General features: G+C 40.3%; 1 protein-coding gene across 1 annotated transcript in view; it reads left to right on the forward strand.

Moving 5' to 3' along the window:
• The window catches only part of LOC139746814 (ionotropic receptor 21a-like), a 179,106-nt gene extending 178,699 nt beyond the window's left edge, over positions 1–407 (forward strand). Inside the window, exon 12 of the mRNA XM_071658394.1 lies at positions 97–407. Within this exon, the coding sequence (XP_071514495.1) occupies positions 97–264 (168 nt within the window). The 3' untranslated portion in view covers positions 265–407. The remainder of the gene's footprint in view (positions 1–96) is intronic.
• The last annotated feature ends 18,772 nt before the right edge of the window (positions 408–19,179 follow it).

The following is a 19,179-nucleotide window of genomic DNA, read 5'->3' on the forward strand; positions in this document are numbered from 1 at the left end:
AAAGTGTTACCTGTAATATTGGGAAGAGCTATTTTGTTCAAAATTATAACATATCTTAGAAAACATGTTAAGATATCTTTTATGTCTCATTTTCAGAAGTACGGCAGTGATGAGGACAGCAGTGACAGTGACCAGGTGGCTAAGGCAGACGGTGTCATTCCCCTCAGCATAGACCACATGCAGGGCCTCTTCGTAATTACCTGCTTCGGCTGGTTTTGTTCTGTTCTTTTCTTTATTTTGGAAAAATATATTCTCTCTGATTAGTTATGCATGAGAGTGCACCATCGGTCTTATCTGGAAACTAAGATAAGTAAGTTCATCAGTTGTATGAAGTTAGTGGGGCTGGGAAGCACCATCCTATTGATTACTTCTCTGTATACCGAAAATGAACTGCAATAAAATGGCAACAATTGTGCATTTTGAGGTAGCTTCCCTTTCCTTGGTTCCACCTTCCGCTCTAATGAGCTATTTCTTCGATTCTGTAATATCAAATGACTCCTTTTTCAAAGCCTTTACATGAATCCAGCTTCATCCTCTTTCCTGTTTTATAAAACAATGTCTCAGAGTTTAAAATTACGCCCAATTCCCCGGTATATATATATATATATATATATATATATATATATATATATATATATATATATATATATATATATATATATATATATATATATATATGTTATCCCTGGGGATAGGGATTAAGAATACTTCCCACGTAATACCTGCGTGTCGTAGAAGGCGACTAAAAGGGGAGGGAGCGGGGGGGCTGGAAGTCCTCCCCTCTCTTTTTTTTTTTTCATTTTCCAAAAGAAGGAACAGAGGGGGCCAGTTGAGGATATTCCAAAAAAGGCTCAGTCCTCTGTTCTTAACGCTACCTCGCTAACGCGGGAAATGGCGAATAGTTTAAAAGAAAAAGAAAGAAATGTATATATGTATATATAGAAGAAAGCTCAGAGTAAATGTGAATAGGAACAAGGTTATTAGGGACAGTAGGGTTGAGGGACGAGTCAACTGGGAGGTAAGTTTGAATAGAAAAAAACTGGAGGAAGAGAAGTGTTTTAGATATCTGGAAGTGGATTTGGCAGCGGACGGAACCATGGAAGAGGAAGTGAATCATAGGGTGGGGGAGGGGGCGAAAGTTCTGGGAGCGCTCAAGAATTTTTGGAAATCGAGAATATTCTCTCGGAAAGCAAAAATGGGTATATATGAAGGAATAGTGGTTCCAACAATGTTATATGGTTGCGAGGCGTAGGCTATAGATAGAGTAGTGCGGAGGAGGTTGGATGTGCTGGAAATGAGATGTTTGATGACAATATGTGGTGTGAGGTGTTTTGATCGAGTAAGTAATGTAAGGGTAAGAGAGATGTGTGGTGATAAAAAGAGTGTGGTTGAGAGAGCAGAAGAGGGTGTTTTGAAATGGTTTAGTCACATGGAAAGAATGAGTGAGGAAAAATTCACAAAGAGGATATATGTGTCGGAGGTGGAGGGAACGAGAAGTGGAAGACCGAATTGGAGGTGGAAAGATGAAGTGAAAAAGATTTTGAGTGATCGGGGCCTGAACATGCAGGAGGGTGAAAGACGTGGAAGGAATAGAGTGAATTAGAACGATGTAGTATACCGGGGTCGACGTGCTGTCAATGGATTGAACCAGGGCATATGAAGCGTGTGGGGTAAACCATGAAAGTTCTGTGGGGCCTGGATGTGGAAAGGAAGCTGTGGTTTCGGTGCATTATACATGAGAGCTAGAGACTGAGTGTGAACGAATGTGGCCTTTGTTGTTCTTTCCTAGCTCTACCTCGCGCACATGCGGGGGGAAGGTGTTTTCATTTTCATGTGTGGCGGGGTGGCGATGGGAATGAATAAAGGCAGATAGTATGAATTTTGTACATGTGTATATATGTATATGGCCGTGTGTGTATATATATGTATACGTTAAGATGTCTTGGTATGTATATTTGCGTGTGTGGACGTGTATGTATATACATGTGTATGTGGGTGGGTTGGGCTATTCTTTCGTCTGCTTCCTTCCGCTACCTCGCTAACGCGGGAGACAGAGACAAAAGTAAAATGAATATAAATATAAACACAAATGTATATGATGATATATATATGTATGTATATATGCGCGTATGGGCATTTATGTATATGTATATGTGTGGATGGGCCATTCTTCATTTCATTCCTGGCGTTACCTTGCTGATTTGGCCAATCGTGATCAAGTATGAAAAATGAATATGTATTCATTTTGATTCACTAGACAAGCAAAATGACATGTCAACTAAGTGGAACGTTGTCTACATCCTTTATGCACTCTTAAACTTGCATTGTTCTGCAGCCAATTGTACGCTCAGGTACTTGAGATATGTGATATTCTTAGAAGTGCTTTCATTGCTAACAAATATTATTCTTGAGAATTTTCATCCGTATTATTTATAACCATATATGTTGAAACGTCTGGTAAGTATATGTGTATGTGTGTGGACGTGTATATATATAAATATGTATATGGGTGGGTTGGGCCATTCTTTCGTCTGTTTCATTGCGCTCCCTCGCAAACGCGGAGGCAGCGACAAAGTGTAATAAATAAATAATTGTAATATAATAAATGTATATATGAGGTGCAGTAGCGTTGAAGGACAAGTCAATTGGGAGATAACTTTGAATGGAGAAAAACTGGAGGAAGTGAAGTGTTTTAGATTTCTAGGAGTGGATTTGGCAGCGGATGGAACCAAAGAAGCGGAAGTGAATCACTGGTCGGGGGAGGGGCGAAAGTTCTGGGAGCGTTTAAGAATGTTTGGAAGACGAGAACATTATCTCGGAAAGCAAAAATGGGTATGTTTGAAAGAATAGTGGTTCCAAAAATGTTATATGGTTGCGAAGCGTGGGCCATAGATAGAGTTGTACGGAGAAGAGAGGATGTGCTGGATATGAGATGTTTGGGGACAATATGTGTGAGGTGGTTTGATCGAGTAAATAATGAAAGGGTAAAAGAGAGGTGTGGTAATGAAAAGAGTGTGGTTGAGAGAGCAGAAGAGGGTGTTTTGAAATGGTTTGATCACATGGAGAGAATGCGTGAGGAAAGATTGACCAAGAGGATATATGTGTCAGAGGTGAAGGGAACGAGGAGAGGTGGGAGGCCAAATTGGAGGTGGAAAGATGGAGTGAAAAAGATTTGAATGATCATGGCCTGAACTTGCAGGAGGGTGAAAGGCGTGCAAGTAGAGTGAATTTAAACAATGTAGTATACCATGGTCGATGTGCTGTCAATAGACTGAATCAGGGCATTTGAAGCGTCTGGGGTAATCCATGAAAAGTTCTGTAGGGACTGGATGTGGAAAGGGAGCTTTGGTTTCGGTACATTATACATGACAGCTAGAGAGTGAGTGAGTGTGGTTGGGTGGCGATGGGAATGAATAAAGGAAGAGAGTATGAATTAGGTACATGTGTATATATGTATATGTCGATATATATATATATATATATATATATATATATATATATATATATATATATATATATATATATATATATATATATATATATGTTTCAGAAGTGGTAGAGGAGTTGTGGATCAGGTGTTTGCTTTGAAGAATGTATGTGAGAAATACTTAGAAAAGCAAATGGATTTGTATGTAGCATTTATGGATCTGGAGAAGGCATATGATAGAGTTGATAGACATGCTCTGTGGAAGGTATTAAGAATATATGGTGTGGGAAGCAAGTTGTTAGAAGCAGTGAAAAGTTTTTATCGAGGATGTAAGGCATGTGTACGTGTAGGAAGAGAGGAAAGTGATTGGTTCTCAGTGAATGTAGGTTTGCGGCGTGGGTGTATGATGTCTCCATGGTTGTTTAATTTGTTTGTGGATGGGGTTGTTAGGGAGGTGAATGCAAGAGTCTTGGAAAGAGGGGCAAGTATGAAGTCTGTTGTGGATGAGAGAGCTTGGGAAGTGAGTCAGTTGTTGTTCGCTGATGATACAGCGCTGGTGGCTGATTCATGTGAGAAACTGCAGAAGCTGGTGACTGAGCTTGGTAAAGTGTGTGAAAGAAGAAAGTTAAGAGTAAATGTGAATATGAGCAAGGTTATTAGGTACAGTAGGGTTTAGGGTCAAGTCAATTGGGAGGTAAGTTTGAATGGAGAAAAACTGGAGGAAGTAAAGTGTTTTAGATATCTGGGAGTGGATCTGGCAGCGGATGGAACCATGGAAGCGGAAGTGGATCATAGGGTAGGGGAGGGGGCGAAAATCCTGCGAGCCTTGAAGAATGTGTGGAAGTCGAGAACATTATCTCGGAAAGCAAAAATGTGTATGTTTGAAGGAATAGTGGTTCCAACAATGTTGTATGGTTGCGAGGCGTGGGCTATGGATAGAGTTGTGCGCAGGAGGATGGATGTGCTGGAAATGAGATGTTTGAGGACAATGTGTGGTGTGAGGTTGTTTGATCGAGTAAGTAACGTAAGGGTAAGAGAGATGTGTGGAAATAAAAAGAGCGTGGTTGAGAGAGCAGAAGAGGGTGTTTTGAAATGGTTTGGGCACATGGAGAGAATGAGTGAGGAAAGATTGACCAAGAGGATATATGCGTCGGAGTGGAGGGAACGAGAAGTGAGAGACCAAATTGGAGATGGAAAGATGGAGTGAAAAAGATTTTGTGTGATCGGGGCCTGAACATGCAGGAGGGTGAAAGGAGGGCAAGGAATAGAGTGAATTGGAGCGATGTGGTATACCGGGGTTGAGGTGGTGTCAGTGGATTGAATCAGGGCATTTGAAGCGTCTGGGGTAAACCATGGAAAGCTGTGTAGGTATGTATATTTGCGTGTGTGGACGTATGTATATACATGTGTATGGGGGTGGGTTGGGCCATTTCTTTCGTCTGTTTCCTTGCGCTACCTCACAAACGCGAGAGACAGCGAAAAAGCAAAATATATATATATACATATATATATATATATATATATATATATATATATATATATATATATATATATATATATATATATATATATATATCTTTTCTTTCAAACTATTCGCCATTTCCCGCATTAGCGAGGTAGCGTTAAGAACAGAGGACTGGGCCTTTGAGGGAATACCCTCACATGGCCCAATTCTCTGTTCCTTCTTCTGGAAAATTAAAAAAAAAACGAGAGGGGAGGATTTCCAGCCCCCCGCTCCCTCCCCTTTTAGTCGCCTTCTACGACACGCAGGGAATACGTGGGAAGTATTCTTTCTCCCCTATCCCCAGGGAATATATGTATATATATATATATATATATATATATATATATATATATATATATATATATATATATATATACATATTTTATTTTATTTTCCTTTGTCGCTCTCTCCCGCGTTAGCGACGTAACAGACGAAAGAATAGCCCAACCCACCCAAATACACATGTATATACATACACGTCCACACACGCACCTATACATCTCAACGTATACATGTATATACACACACACAGACATATAAATATATACACATGTACATAATTCATAATGTCTGCCTTTATTCATTCCTATCGCCACCTCGCCACACATGGAATAACAACCCCCTCCCCGTCATGTGTGCGAGGTAGCGCTAGGAAAAGAAAACAAAGGCCCCATTCGTTCACACTCAGTCTCTAGCTGTCATATAATAATGCACCGAAACCATAGCTCCCTTTCTACATCCAGGCACCACAGAACTTTCCATGGTTTAACGCACACGCTTCACATGCCCTGGTTCAATTCATTGACATCACGTCGACCCCGGTATACCACATCGTTCCAATTCACTCTATTCCTTGCAAGCCTTTCACCCTCCTGCATGTTCAGCCCCGATCACTCAAAATCTTTCTCACTCCATCTTTCCACCTCCAATTTGGTCTCCCACTTCTCGTTCCCTCCACCACCGACACATATATCCTCTTGGTCAATCTTTCCTCACTCATTCTCTCCATGTGACCAAACCATTTCAAAACACCCTCTTCTGCTCTCTCAACAACACTCTTTTTATTTCCACACATCTCTCTTACCCTTACATTATTTACTCGATCAAACCACCTCACACCACATATTGTCCTTAAACATCTCATTTCCAGCACATATGCCCACCTGCGAACAACTCTATCCATAGCCCACGCCTCGTAAACATACAATATTGTCGGAACCACTATTCCGTCAAACATACCCATTTTTGCTTTCCGAGATAATGTTCTCGACTTCCAAACATTCTTCAAGGCTCCAAGAATTTTCGCTCCCTCCCCACCCTATGATTCACTTCCGCTTCCATGGTTCCATCTGCTGCTGGATCCACTCCCAGATATCTAAAACACTTTACTTCCTCCAGTTTTTCTCCATTCAAACCTACCTCCCAATTAACTTGACCCTCAACCCTACTGTACCTAATAACCTTGCTCATATTCACATTTACTCTCAACTTTCTTCTTTCACACACTTTACCAAACTCAGTCACCAGCTTCTGCTATTTCTCACATGAATCAGCTACCAGCTCTGTATCATCAGCGAACAACAACTGACTCACTTCCCAAGCTCTCTCATCCACAACAGACTACATACTTTCCCCTCTCTCCAAAACTCCTGCATTCATCTCCCTAAGAACCCCATCCATAAAAAAAATCAAACACCCACGGAGACATCACACACCCCTGCCGCAAACATACATTCACTGAGAACCAATCACTTTCCTCTCTTCCTAAACGTACACATGTCTTACATCCTCGATAAAAACTTTTCACTGCTTGTAACAATTTGCCTCCCACACCATATATTCTTAAAACCTTCCACAGAGCATCTCTATCAACTCTATCATATGCCTTCTCCAGATCCATAAATGCTACATACAAATCCATTGGTTTTTCTAAGTATTTCTCACTTACATTCTTCAAAGCAAACACCTGATCCACACATCCTCTACCACTTCTAAAACCACACTGCTCTTCCCCAATCTGATGCTCTGTACATGCCTTCACCCTCTCAATCAATACCCTCCCATATGATTTAAAAGAAATACTCAACAAACTTATACCTCTGTAATCTGAGCATTCACTCTTATCCCCTTTGCCTTTGTACAATGGCACTATGCAAGCATTTCTCCAATCCTCAGGCACCTCACCATGAATCATACATACATTAAATAACCTTACCAACCAGTCAACAATACAGTCACCCACTTTTTTAATAAATTCCACTGCCATACCATCCAAACCCCTGCCTTGCCGGCTTTCATCTTCCGTAAAGCTTTTACTACCTCTTCTCTATTTACCAAATCATTTTCCCTAACCCTCTCACTTTGCACATCACCTCGACCTAAACACCCTATATCTGCCAACCTGTCATCAAACACATTGAACAAACCTTCACAATACTCACTCCATCTCCTTCTCACATCACCACTACTTGTTATCATCTCCCCATTAGCCCCCTTCCCTGAAGTTCCCATTTGCTACCTTGTCCTACGCACTTTATTTACCTCCTTCCAAAACATCTTTTTATTCTCCTTGAAATTTAAGTATACTCTCTCACCCCAACTCTCATTTGCACTCTTTTTCACCTCTTTCACCTTTTCTTGACCTCCTGCCTCTTTCTTTTATACCTTTCCCACTCATTTGCATTTTTTCCCTGCAAAAATCGTCCAAATGCCTCTCTCTTCTCTTTCACTAATAATCTTACTTCTTCATCTCACCACTCACTACCTTTTCTAATCAACCCACCTCCCACCCTCCTGATGCCACAAGCATCTTTTGCGCAAGCAATCACTGCTTCCCTAAATACATCCCATTCCTCCCCACTCCCCTCACCTCCTTTGTTCTCACCTTTTTCCATTCTGTATTCAGTCTCTCCTGGTACTTCCTCACACAAGTCTCCTTCCCAAGTTCACTTACTCTCACCACTCTCTTCACCCCAACATTCACTCTTCTTTTCTGAAAACCCCCACAAATCTTCACCTTCGCCTCCACAAGATAATGATGAGACACCCCTCCAGTTGCACCTCTCAACACATTAACATCCAATGTCTCTCTTTCGTGCGTCTATCAATTAACACGTAATCCAATAACGCTCTCTGGCCATCTCTCCTACTTACATACGTATACTTATGTATATCTCGCTTTTTAAACCAGGTATTCCCAGTGACCAGTCTTTTTTCAGCACATAAATCTACAAGCTCTTCACCATTTCCATTTACAACACTGAACACTCCATGTATACCAATCATTCCCTCAACTGCCACATTACTCACCTTTGCATTCAAATCACCCATCTCTATAACCCGGTCTTTTGCATCAAAACCACTAACACACTCATTCAGCTGCTCCCAAAACACTTGCCTCTCATGATCTTTCTTCTCATGCCCAGGTGCATATGCACCAATAATCACCCATCTCTCTCCATCAACTTTCAGTTTTACCCATATCAATCTAGAATTTACTTTCTTACACTTTATCACATACTCTCACAACTCCTGATTCAGGAGTAGTGCTACTACTTCCCTTGCTCCCAAGACATTCCCAAACCACTCTTCCCCTTTACCCTTGAGCTTCGTCTCACTCAGAGCCAAAACATCCAGGTTCCTTTCCTCAAACATACTACCTATCTCTCCTTTTTTCTCACTTTTCTTTCTTGGTTACATCCACACATATTTAGACACCTCATTCTGAGCCTTCGAGGAGGATGAGCTCTCCTCGCGTGACTCCTTCTTCTGTTTCCCCTTTTAGAAAGTTAAAATACAAGGAGGGGAGGGTTTCTGGCCCCCCGCTCCCGTCCCCTTTAGTCGCCTTCTACGACACCTTAGGAATGCGTGGGAAGTATTCTTTCTCCCCTATCCCCAGGGATAATATATATATATATATATATATATATATATATATATATATATATATATATATATATATATATATATATATATATATATATATATATATATATATATATATATATATATATATTATTCTTGGGGATAGTGGATTAAGAATACTTCCCACGTATTCCCTGCGTGTCGTAGGCGACTAAAAGGGGAGGGAGCGGGGGGGCTGGAAATCCTCCCCTCTCGTTCTTTTTTTAATTTTCCAAAAGAAGGAACAGAGGGGGCTAGGTGAGGATATTCCAAAAAAGGCCCAGTCCTCTGTTCCTAACGCTACCTCGCTAACGCGGGAAATGGCGAATAGTTTAAAAGAAAGAAAAAAAAGAAATATATATATATATATATATATATATATATATATATATATATATATAAGCGCTACCTCAATAATGCGGAAGACAGCGACAAAGTATAATAAATACATGTAAAATAGATATAAGTATGCAGCGTGTTGTGGATGAGAGCGCTTGGGAAGTGAGTCAGTTGTTGTTCGCTGATGATAAAGTGCTGGTGTCTGATTCATGTGAGAAACTGCAGAAGCTGGTGACTGAGTTTGGTAAAGTGTGTGAAAGAAGAAAGTTAAGAGTAAATGTGAATAAGAGCTAGGTTCTTATGTACAGTAGGGTTTAGGGACAAGTCAATTGGGAGGTAAGTTTGAATGAAGAAAAACTGGATGAAGTGAAGTGTTTTAGATATCTGGGAGTGGGTTTGGGTGCGGATGGAACCATGGAAGCGGAAGTGTATCATAGGTTCTGTAGATGGGTGGTGGAGGTGGTGGGAGGGGGGGTGGTTGCGCAAAAGTACAGGGAGCATTGAAATATGTGTGGAACTCGAAAACATTATCTTGGTAAGCAAAAATGGTTGTGTCAGAAGTAATAGTGGTTCCAACAATGTTATACTGTTGCTTTAGTTAGAGTTGCGCGGAGGAGGGTGGATGTGCAGGAAATGAGATGTTTGAGAACAATATGTTGTGTGAGGTGGTTTGATCGAGTAAATAATGAAAGGGTAAGAGAGAGTTGAGGTAATAGAAAGAGTGTGGTTGAGAGCAGAAGAGGATGTTTTGAAATGGTTTGGTCATATGGAGAGAATTTGTGATATAAAGTGGATATATGTGTCAGAGGTGGAGGGAATGAGGTGAAGTGGGAGACGAAATTGTAGATGGAAAGATGGAGTGAAAACGATTTTGAGTGATCGGGGCCTGAACATGTAGGCAGGTGAAAGGCGTGCAAGGAATGGAGTGAATTGGAACGATGTGTTATACCGGGGTCGACCTGCTGTCAATGGATTGACCCAGGGTATGTGAAGCGTCTGGGGTAAACCATGGAAGGTTTCGTGGGGTTTCGTTGTGGAAAGGGAGCTGTGGTTTCGGTGCATTATACATGACAGCTAGAGACTGAGTGTGAACGAATGTGGCCTATGTTTTTCCTAGCACTACCTCGTGCACATGCGAGGGAAGAGGTTGTCATTTCATGTGTGGCGGGTTGACGACGGGAATGAATAAGGGCAGACAGTATGAATTATGTACTTGTGCATATATGTATATGTCTCAGTGTGTATATATATGTATACGTTGAGATGTATAGGTATGTATATGTGCGTGCGTGGACGTGTATGTATATACATGTATATGTGGGTGGGTTGGGCCATTCTTTCGTCTGTTTCCTTGCGCTACCTCGCTAACGCGGGAGACAGCGACAAAGTATAATAAATGAATAAATGATATATATATATATATATATATATATATATATATATATATATATATATATATATATATATATATATATATATATAAATATATACATATATATATATATATATATATATATGTATATATATATATATATATATATATATATATATATATATATATATATATATATATGTATATATATATATATATATATATATATATATATATATATATATATATATATATATATATATATATATATATATATATATATATATACATGTATATATATATATATATATATATATATATATATATATATATATATATATATATATATATATATATATTTTTTTTTTTCTTTTTTTTTTTCAAACTATTCGCCATTTCCCGCATCAGCAAGGTAACGTTAAGAACAGAGGACTGGGCCTCTGAGGGAACATCCTCACCTGGCCCCCTTCTCTGTTCCTTCTTTTGGAAAATTAAAAAAAAAAACAAGAGGGGAGGATTTCCAGCCCCCCGCTCCCTCCCCTTTTAGTCGCCTTCTACGACACGCAGGGAATACGTGGGAAGTATTCTTTCTCCCCTATCCCCAGGGGATATATATATATATATATATATATATATATATATATATATATATATATCTTTCTTTCTTTTATACTATTCGCCATTTCCCGCGTTAGCGAGGTAGCATTAAGAACAGAGGACTGGGCCTTTGAGGGAATACCCTCACCTGGCCCAATTCTCTGTTCCTTCTTTTGGAAAAAAAAAAAAAAAAAAAAAAAAAAAAAAAAAAAAAAAACGAGAGGGGAGGATTTCCAGCCCCCCGCTCCCTCCCCTTTTAGTCGCCTTCTACGACACGCAGGGAATACGTGGGAAGTATTCTTAATCCCCTATCCCCAGGGATAATATATATATATATATATATATATATATACATATACATATATATATTTCAGTAAGTTCAAGCCTGACATGCAACTATGTTATATGATCAACTGTTGTTTACGTTAGTTGATAATATTTCAATATAAAACGTGTTTGTATATCTGCTGAAATCTCGCTTGCAGAATTGATGAATTTACGTCGAAAACTTTCATACTGAGTTGGAGGATAAAAGTATTGTTCGAGTTTGAAATGCAAAGTGCTAAATGAGTGAGTCTTTAAGAGAACTGCCTGTTCTGTATGCTTGGAAGTGATATAAAAGTTCTAAAAATATAGAAATGTGTTTCATATTTTTCGAAAGCTTGGTTAAATGAAATTACAGCCCCATATGGGTGTTTCACTGTTGTTTTATTCTTTTTAAATGGTTTGTCTATTTAGTTATAGTTTGATAAACGTTCGAGAGGATATTCACTAAAAATTCGTTTTATTTTTTCCTTGAACTTAAGAAAGATCAAATTGGTCATTCTCGGAAATGTCGGTAATGAATATAACAAATACTTCTGGCAAGGTTAGGCAGTGGATTTGACTAATTCATTTAACTGTAAAGATTCGTGGTATCTGTAAAGGTAAACTTGTAAAGGCTACAGTGCTTCTTTTAACAGCTTATCACAAATTTTTGTGGGCGAACATGAACTTGTTCGCAATGATACATGTACCTGAAGTTAAAAACTTTGCTGCCATACGGACCTGTGATGATTACAGTAATATCTCATTATTCTCTTCCTAAACCTAAACTACTCACTGAAACTTTGTTTCATTGTTTTATGGCCTATGCATAAAATCCCAATTAAGTATATCTGTTTTTACATCTCAACAAGGGAATATATTCATTTATTATTTTCTAATACATAAGACGCATAATCATAAATCGAGGATGAACATCCTAGAGAAGAATATAATTTTCAGTGACCTCTGTTCCCTAGACCTAATATCTCTACTTCAAAACTTTACCAGATTAATCCTTAACTGTGTACTATGACGCCTCAACTTCAGTTCGAGCTGACCAGACGTGTCTTGTTTTACTATTTCCCTTCTTTGATATGTATCATTTTCATGCTTCACTCTAAATATTCGTAATTCTATTCTAATACATCATTTTCTCATATACCGTCATATTTCTTATCTTAATTCTTAAGATTTGTAAAGTTACCACATATTGCATTTTCGCTCACATTTCACTAATAAGACACTTTTCATATCATTTGTCTCACCAAAGTCAGTTATTAGCGGTCCCAGTAGCCTAAAGTATGTTCCGTCAGACAGTATACATTCTCCGTACGGCTTACACACACACACACACATATATATATATATATATATATATATATATATATATATATATATATATATATATATATATATATATATATATATTCCAGTGAACAGGGGAGAAAATACTTCCCACGTATACCCTGCGTGTCGCAGGAGGAGACTAAAGGGGGTGGGAGTGGGGGACTGGAAACCGTCTCCTTGTGTTTCAAATTTCTAAACTGGGAAATAGAAGAAGGAGTCTATCGGGGAGTGCACATTCTACTCGAAGGCTCAGAGTGGGATGTCTGAATGTTTGTTGGATGTAACCAAGATGAGAAGAAAGGAGATATATAATGTATTTCTAAGAAAGAAACCTGGATGTTTTGGCTCTAAGTGAAACGAAGCTCAAGGGTAAAGGGAAAGAATGGTTAGGAAACGTCTTGGGAGTAAAGTCAGGTGTTGGTGGGAGGACAAGAGCTATGGAATGAGTAGCACTACTTCCAAAGCAGGAGTTGTGGGAGTGTGTGATACAGTGCAAGGAAGCAAATTCTAGATTCATACGCGTAAAACTAAAAGTGGATGGGGAAACATGGGAGATTATTGCTGCTTATGCACTAGGACATGAAAAGAGAGATCATGAATGGGAAGTGTTTTGGGAGCAGCTGAACAAGTGTGTCAGCAGCTTTGGTGCACGAGACCGGGCATTAGTGATGAGTGATTCAAATGCGAAGGTGAGTAATGTGGTAGTTCAGGGTATAACTGGTATACATGGGGTATATAGACTTGTGAATGGAAATGGTGAAGAGCTTGTGGATTTGTGTTCGAGAAAAAAGACTGGTGATTGGGAATACCTAGTTTAAAAAGAAAAATGTACATAAGCTTACGTATGAGAGTATGAGAGATGGTCAAAGGGCATCTCTGGATTACGTGTCGATTGATAGGCGTGTAAATGAGAAACTTTTGGATGCTAATGTGCTGAGAGGGGCAGCTGAAGGGATGTCGGATCACTGTCCTTTGGAGGCGAAGGTGAAGATTTGTAGAGGTTTTCAAAAAGGAAAAGAGAATGTCTGGAAGAAGAGAGTGGTGAGAGTAAGTGAGCTTGGAAAGGACACTTGTCTGAGGAAGTCCCAGGAGAGATTGAGTATAGAATAACAAAAGTTGATAGCAAATTATGTTAAGGTAGTGTGTGAGGAATAGAATGTACTTTGGGAAGGGGTGATGGTATTTGCAAAACATGCATGTTGCATGAGAAAGGTGGGAGGTGGGCTGACTAGAAAGCTTAGTGAGTGATGGGATGAGCAAATATAGTTGTTAGTAAAAGAGAAAAGAGACGCGTTTGGATGATAGATAAAACGAAGGAGTGGAAATGACTGGTAGATGTATAAAAGAAAGAGGCATGAGGTCAAGAGAAAGGTGCAAGAGTAGAAAAGAGGGTAAAAAGAGTTAGGATAAGACAGTATCATTAAACTTTAGGGAGAATCAAAAGAAGCTTTGGAAGGAGGTAAATAACGTGCGAAAGACAAGAGAACGAAGGGGAGAAGGGGGAGAGTGATAACAGGTAGTGATGAAGTGAGGTTATAGAGTGATTATTTTGAAGGTTTGTTGCATTTTTTTGATGAAAGAGTGGCAGATATAGGATGCTATTGTCGGGTTTGGTGTGTAAAGTGAGAGGGTCAGGGAGAGTGGTTTGTTTAAAAGAAAAGAGGTGGTGAGAGCCTTGCGGAAGATGAAATCCGACAAGGCGGCGGGTTTGGATGGTTTTGCAGTTGAATCTATTAAGAAACGGGGTGCCTGTGTTGATAAGGATATTCAGTGTATGTATGCATCATGGTGAATTGCCTGAGGATTGGCGAAATGCATGTATAATGCCATTCTACAAAGGCAAAGGGATGAAGGTGAGTGTTCAAACTACAGAGGCATAAGTTTGTTGTGTATCCCTGAAAAATTGTATGGGAGGGTATTGATTAAGAAGGTAAAGTCATATATAAAACATGAGATTGGGGAGTAACAGTGTGCTTGCAGAAGTGGTAGAGGATATGTGGATCAGGTGTTTGCTTTGAATGTGTGTGAGAGATATCTAGGAAAACAGATGGATTTGTATGTAGCGCTTATGGAATTAAAGAAGGCATATGATAGAGTTGATAGGGATGCTTTATAGAAGGCCTCAAGATGTAAATGGTATGGGAGGTAAGCTGTAAAAAGCAGTGAAAAGTTTTTATCAAGGATGGGAGGATTTCTTCGAGTATGAAGAGAGAGAGTGACAAGTTCCGAAGGAAGGTCGGTCTGCGGGAGGGATGTGTAATGTCTCGATGCTTGTTTAATTTGTTTATAGATGGGGTGATTAGGGAGGTACTTGCAAGAGTTTTGTAGAGAGGAGCGAGTATGTAGTCTGTTTGGGATAACAGGGCCTGGGAAGTGTCAGTTGCTGTTGACTGGCGACACAGCACTAGGGGTGGGTTCAAGTGAGAAGCTGCAGAAGTTGGTGACTGAGGTTGGAAAAGTATGTGAAAAGAGAAAGTTGAGATTAGATATCAGATATCAGGGAGTTGATATGGCAACAAATGGAAGAATGAAAGGTGAAGTGAGTCACAGGTTGGGGGAGGGGGTGAATGTTCTGCGAGTGGTGAAGAATGTGTAGAAGGAGAGAACATTACGGCAGAGAGCGAAAATGAAGTAAAAGTAGTTCCAAAAATATTAAGTGGTTAAAAGGCATGGGCTATAGATAGGGTTGTGCACTGGAGTGTGGATTTGTTGGAAATGAAATGTTTAAGGATAATGTTCGGTATGAGGTGATTTCATCGAGTAATTAATGAAAGAGTAAGAGGGATATTCGGTAATTAAAAGATTGTGGTTGGGAGAGCAGATCAGGGTATGTTGAAATGGTTTGGGAATACGCAGAAAATGATTGAGGAAAGGTTGAAAAGATGGGTACATGTGTCAGAAGTAGAGGGAACAAGGAGAAGCGGGACACCAAATTGGAGATGGAAGGGTGGAGTGAAAAAGATTTTGAGCGATCAGGGCTTGAACATACAGGAGGGTGAGAGGCGTGCAGGGAATAGACCGAATCGAAAGAATATGGTATAACGGTGTCTACATTTACTTTCAACATTCTTCTTTCACACACTTTACCAAAGTCAGTCACCAACTTCTGTAATTTCTCACTCGAATCAGCCGCCAGCGCTGTGTCATAAGCGAACAACAATTGACTCACTTCCCAAGCTCTCTCATCCACAACAGACTGCATACTTGCCCCTTTCTCCAAAACTCTTGCATTCACCTCTATAACACCCCCATCCATAAACAAACTAAATGATCAAGGAGACATCACGCACTTTCTTCTCTTCCTACTAGTACATATGCTTTACATCCTTAGTGAAAAATTTTCACTGCTTCTATCAACATACCTCCCACACAATTTTCTCTTAACACCTTCCACAAAGCGTCATTATCAACCCTATCATATGCCTTTTTCAAGATCCATAGATGATACATACAAATCCATCTGTTTCCCTAAGTATTTTTCTTATAAATTCTTCAAAGCAAACACCTGATCCACACATTCTCTACCACTTCTGAAACCATACTGCTCTTCACCAATCTGATACCGTGTACATGCCTTTACCCTCTCAATCAATACCCTCCCATATAATATCCGTGGAATACTCAACAAACTTTTTTTTTTTTTATTATACTTTGTCGCTGTCTCCCGCGTTTGCGAGGTAGCGCAAGGAAACAGACGAAAGAAATGGCCCAACCCCCCCCCCCATACACTTGTATATACATACGTCCACACACGAAAAAAAAACATACCTACACAGCTTTCCATGGTTTACCCCAGACGCTTCACATGCCCCGATTCAATCCACTGACAGCACGTCAACCCCGGTATACCACATCGCTCCAATTCACTCTATTCCTTGCCCTCCTTTCACCCTCCTGCATGTTCAGGCCCCAATCACACAAAATCCTTTTCACTCCATCCTTCCACCTCCAATTTGGTCTCCCTCTTCTCCTTGTTCCCTCCACCTCCGACACATATATCTTCTTGGTCAATCTCTCCTCACTCATCCTCTCCATGTGCCCAAACCACTTCAAAACACCCTCTTCTGCTCTCTCAACCACGCTCTTTTTATTACCACACATCTCTCTTACCCTTACGTTACTCACTCGATCAAACCACCTCACACCACACATTGTCCTCAAACATCTCATTTCCAGCACATCCATCCTCCTGCGCACAACTCTATCCATAGCCCACGCCTCGCAACCATACAACATTGTTGGAACCACTATTCCTTCAAACATACCCATTTTTGCTTTCCGAGATAATGTTCTCGACTTCCACACATTCTTCAAGGCCCCCAGGATTTTCGCCCCCTCCCCCACCCTATGATCCACTTCCGCTTCCATGGTTCCATCCGCTGCCAGATCCACTCCCAGATATCTAAAACACTTCACTTCCTCCAGTTTCTCTCCATTCAAACTCACCTCCCAATTGACTTGACCCTCAACCCTACTGTACCTAATAACCTTGCTCTTATTCACATTTACTCTTAACTTTCTTCTTCCACACACTTTTCCAAACTCAGTCACCAGCTTCTGCAGTTTCTCACATGAATCAGCCACCAGCGCTGTATCATCAGCGAACAACAACTGACTCACTTCCCAGGCTCTCTCATCCCCAACAGACTTCATACTTGCCCCTCTTTCCAAAACTCAACAAACTTATATATCAGTAATTTGAACACTTACCTTTATCCCCTCTGTCTTTGTACAGTGGCACTATGCATGCATTCCGCCAATCATCAGGCACTTCACCATGAACCATACATACAGTGAATATCCTTGCCAGCCAGTCAATAACACAGTTACCACTTTTTTAATGAATTCCACTGCAGTACCATCCAAACCCTCCGCATTGCTGTCTTTCATCTTCCGCAACACTTTCACAACGTCTTCCCTGTTTATCAAACCATTCGTCCTGACCCTCTCACTTCGCACACCATCTCGACCAAACACCCTATATCTACCACTCTATCATCAAACTTATTCAACAAACCTTCAAAATACTCACTCCTTCTACTTTTCACTTCACCACTACTTGTTATTACCTTCCCATTAGCCCCCTTCACCGATGTTCCCATTTCTTCTCTTGCCTTATGCACTTTATTTACCTCCTTCAAAAAATATTTTTACTCTCAAAGATGCCTCTCACCCCAACTCGCATTTGCCCTCTTTTTCACCCCTTGTATCTTTCTTTTGACCTCCTACCTCTATCTTTCATACATCTTCCAGTTATTTGCATTACTTCCTTGCAGAAATAGTCCAAACACCCCTTTCCTCTCTTTCAGTAACAATCTTACTTCTTCATCCCACCACTCACTATCCTTTCTAATCTGCCTACCTCCCACCTTTCTTATGCCACAAGCATCTTTTGCACAAGCCGTCACTGCTCCTCTAAATACATTCCATTCCTCCTCCATTCCCCTTATGTCATTTGCTCTCACCTTTAGCCGTTCTGCACTCAATCTCTACTGGTACGAAATTCCTCACGCAAGTCTCCTTTCATAGCTCACTCTCACCACTCTCTTCACCCCAACATTCTCTCTTCTTTTCTGAAACCTTTACAACTCTTCACCTTCGCCTCCTTAAGATATTGATCAGACATCCCTCCAGTTGCCCCTCTCAGCACATTAACATCCAACAGTCTCTCTTTCACGCGCCCATCAATTAACATGTAATCCAGTAACGCTCTCTGGCCACCTCTCCCACTTACATACGTATACTTATGTATATCTCTCTTTTTAAACCAGGTATTACCAATTACCAGTCCGTTTTCATCACAAAAACCTAAAAACTCTTTACCATTTCCATTTACAACACTGAACACCCCATGTACACCGATTATACCCTCAACTGCCATATTACTCACCTTTGCATTCAACTCAGCATTTACTATAACCCGGCCACGTGCATAAAAGCTGCTAACACACTCACTCAGCTGCTCCCAAAACACTTGCCTCTCACGATCTTCCTTCTCATGACAAGGTGCAGAGGCCTTCATCCATTCTCGGCGTCACCCCGCCACAGAGGAAATAGCACCTCCCTCCCCAAGCAGTCTTTAGCTGTCATATGTAATGCACTGAAACCAAAGCCCCCTTTCCACATCTAGGCCCAAAAAAACTTTCCATGGTTTACCCTAGACGCTTCACATCCCTTGGCTCGATCAATTGATAGCGCGTCGACCCCGGTATAATATTTCGTTCCAATTCACTCAGTTCCTTTCATGCCTTTCACCCTCCTGTATGTTCAGGCCCCGATTGCTCAAAATATTTTTCACTCCATCCTTCCACCTCCAATTTAGTCTCCCACTTCTCCTCGTTCCCTCCACCTCTGACACATATATCCTCTTTGTCAATCTTTCCT

The sequence above is a fragment of the Panulirus ornatus genome, chromosome 5 (assembly GCF_036320965.1).
Source record: "Panulirus ornatus isolate Po-2019 chromosome 5, ASM3632096v1, whole genome shotgun sequence".
Taxonomy (NCBI): domain Eukaryota; kingdom Metazoa; phylum Arthropoda; class Malacostraca; order Decapoda; family Palinuridae; genus Panulirus; species Panulirus ornatus.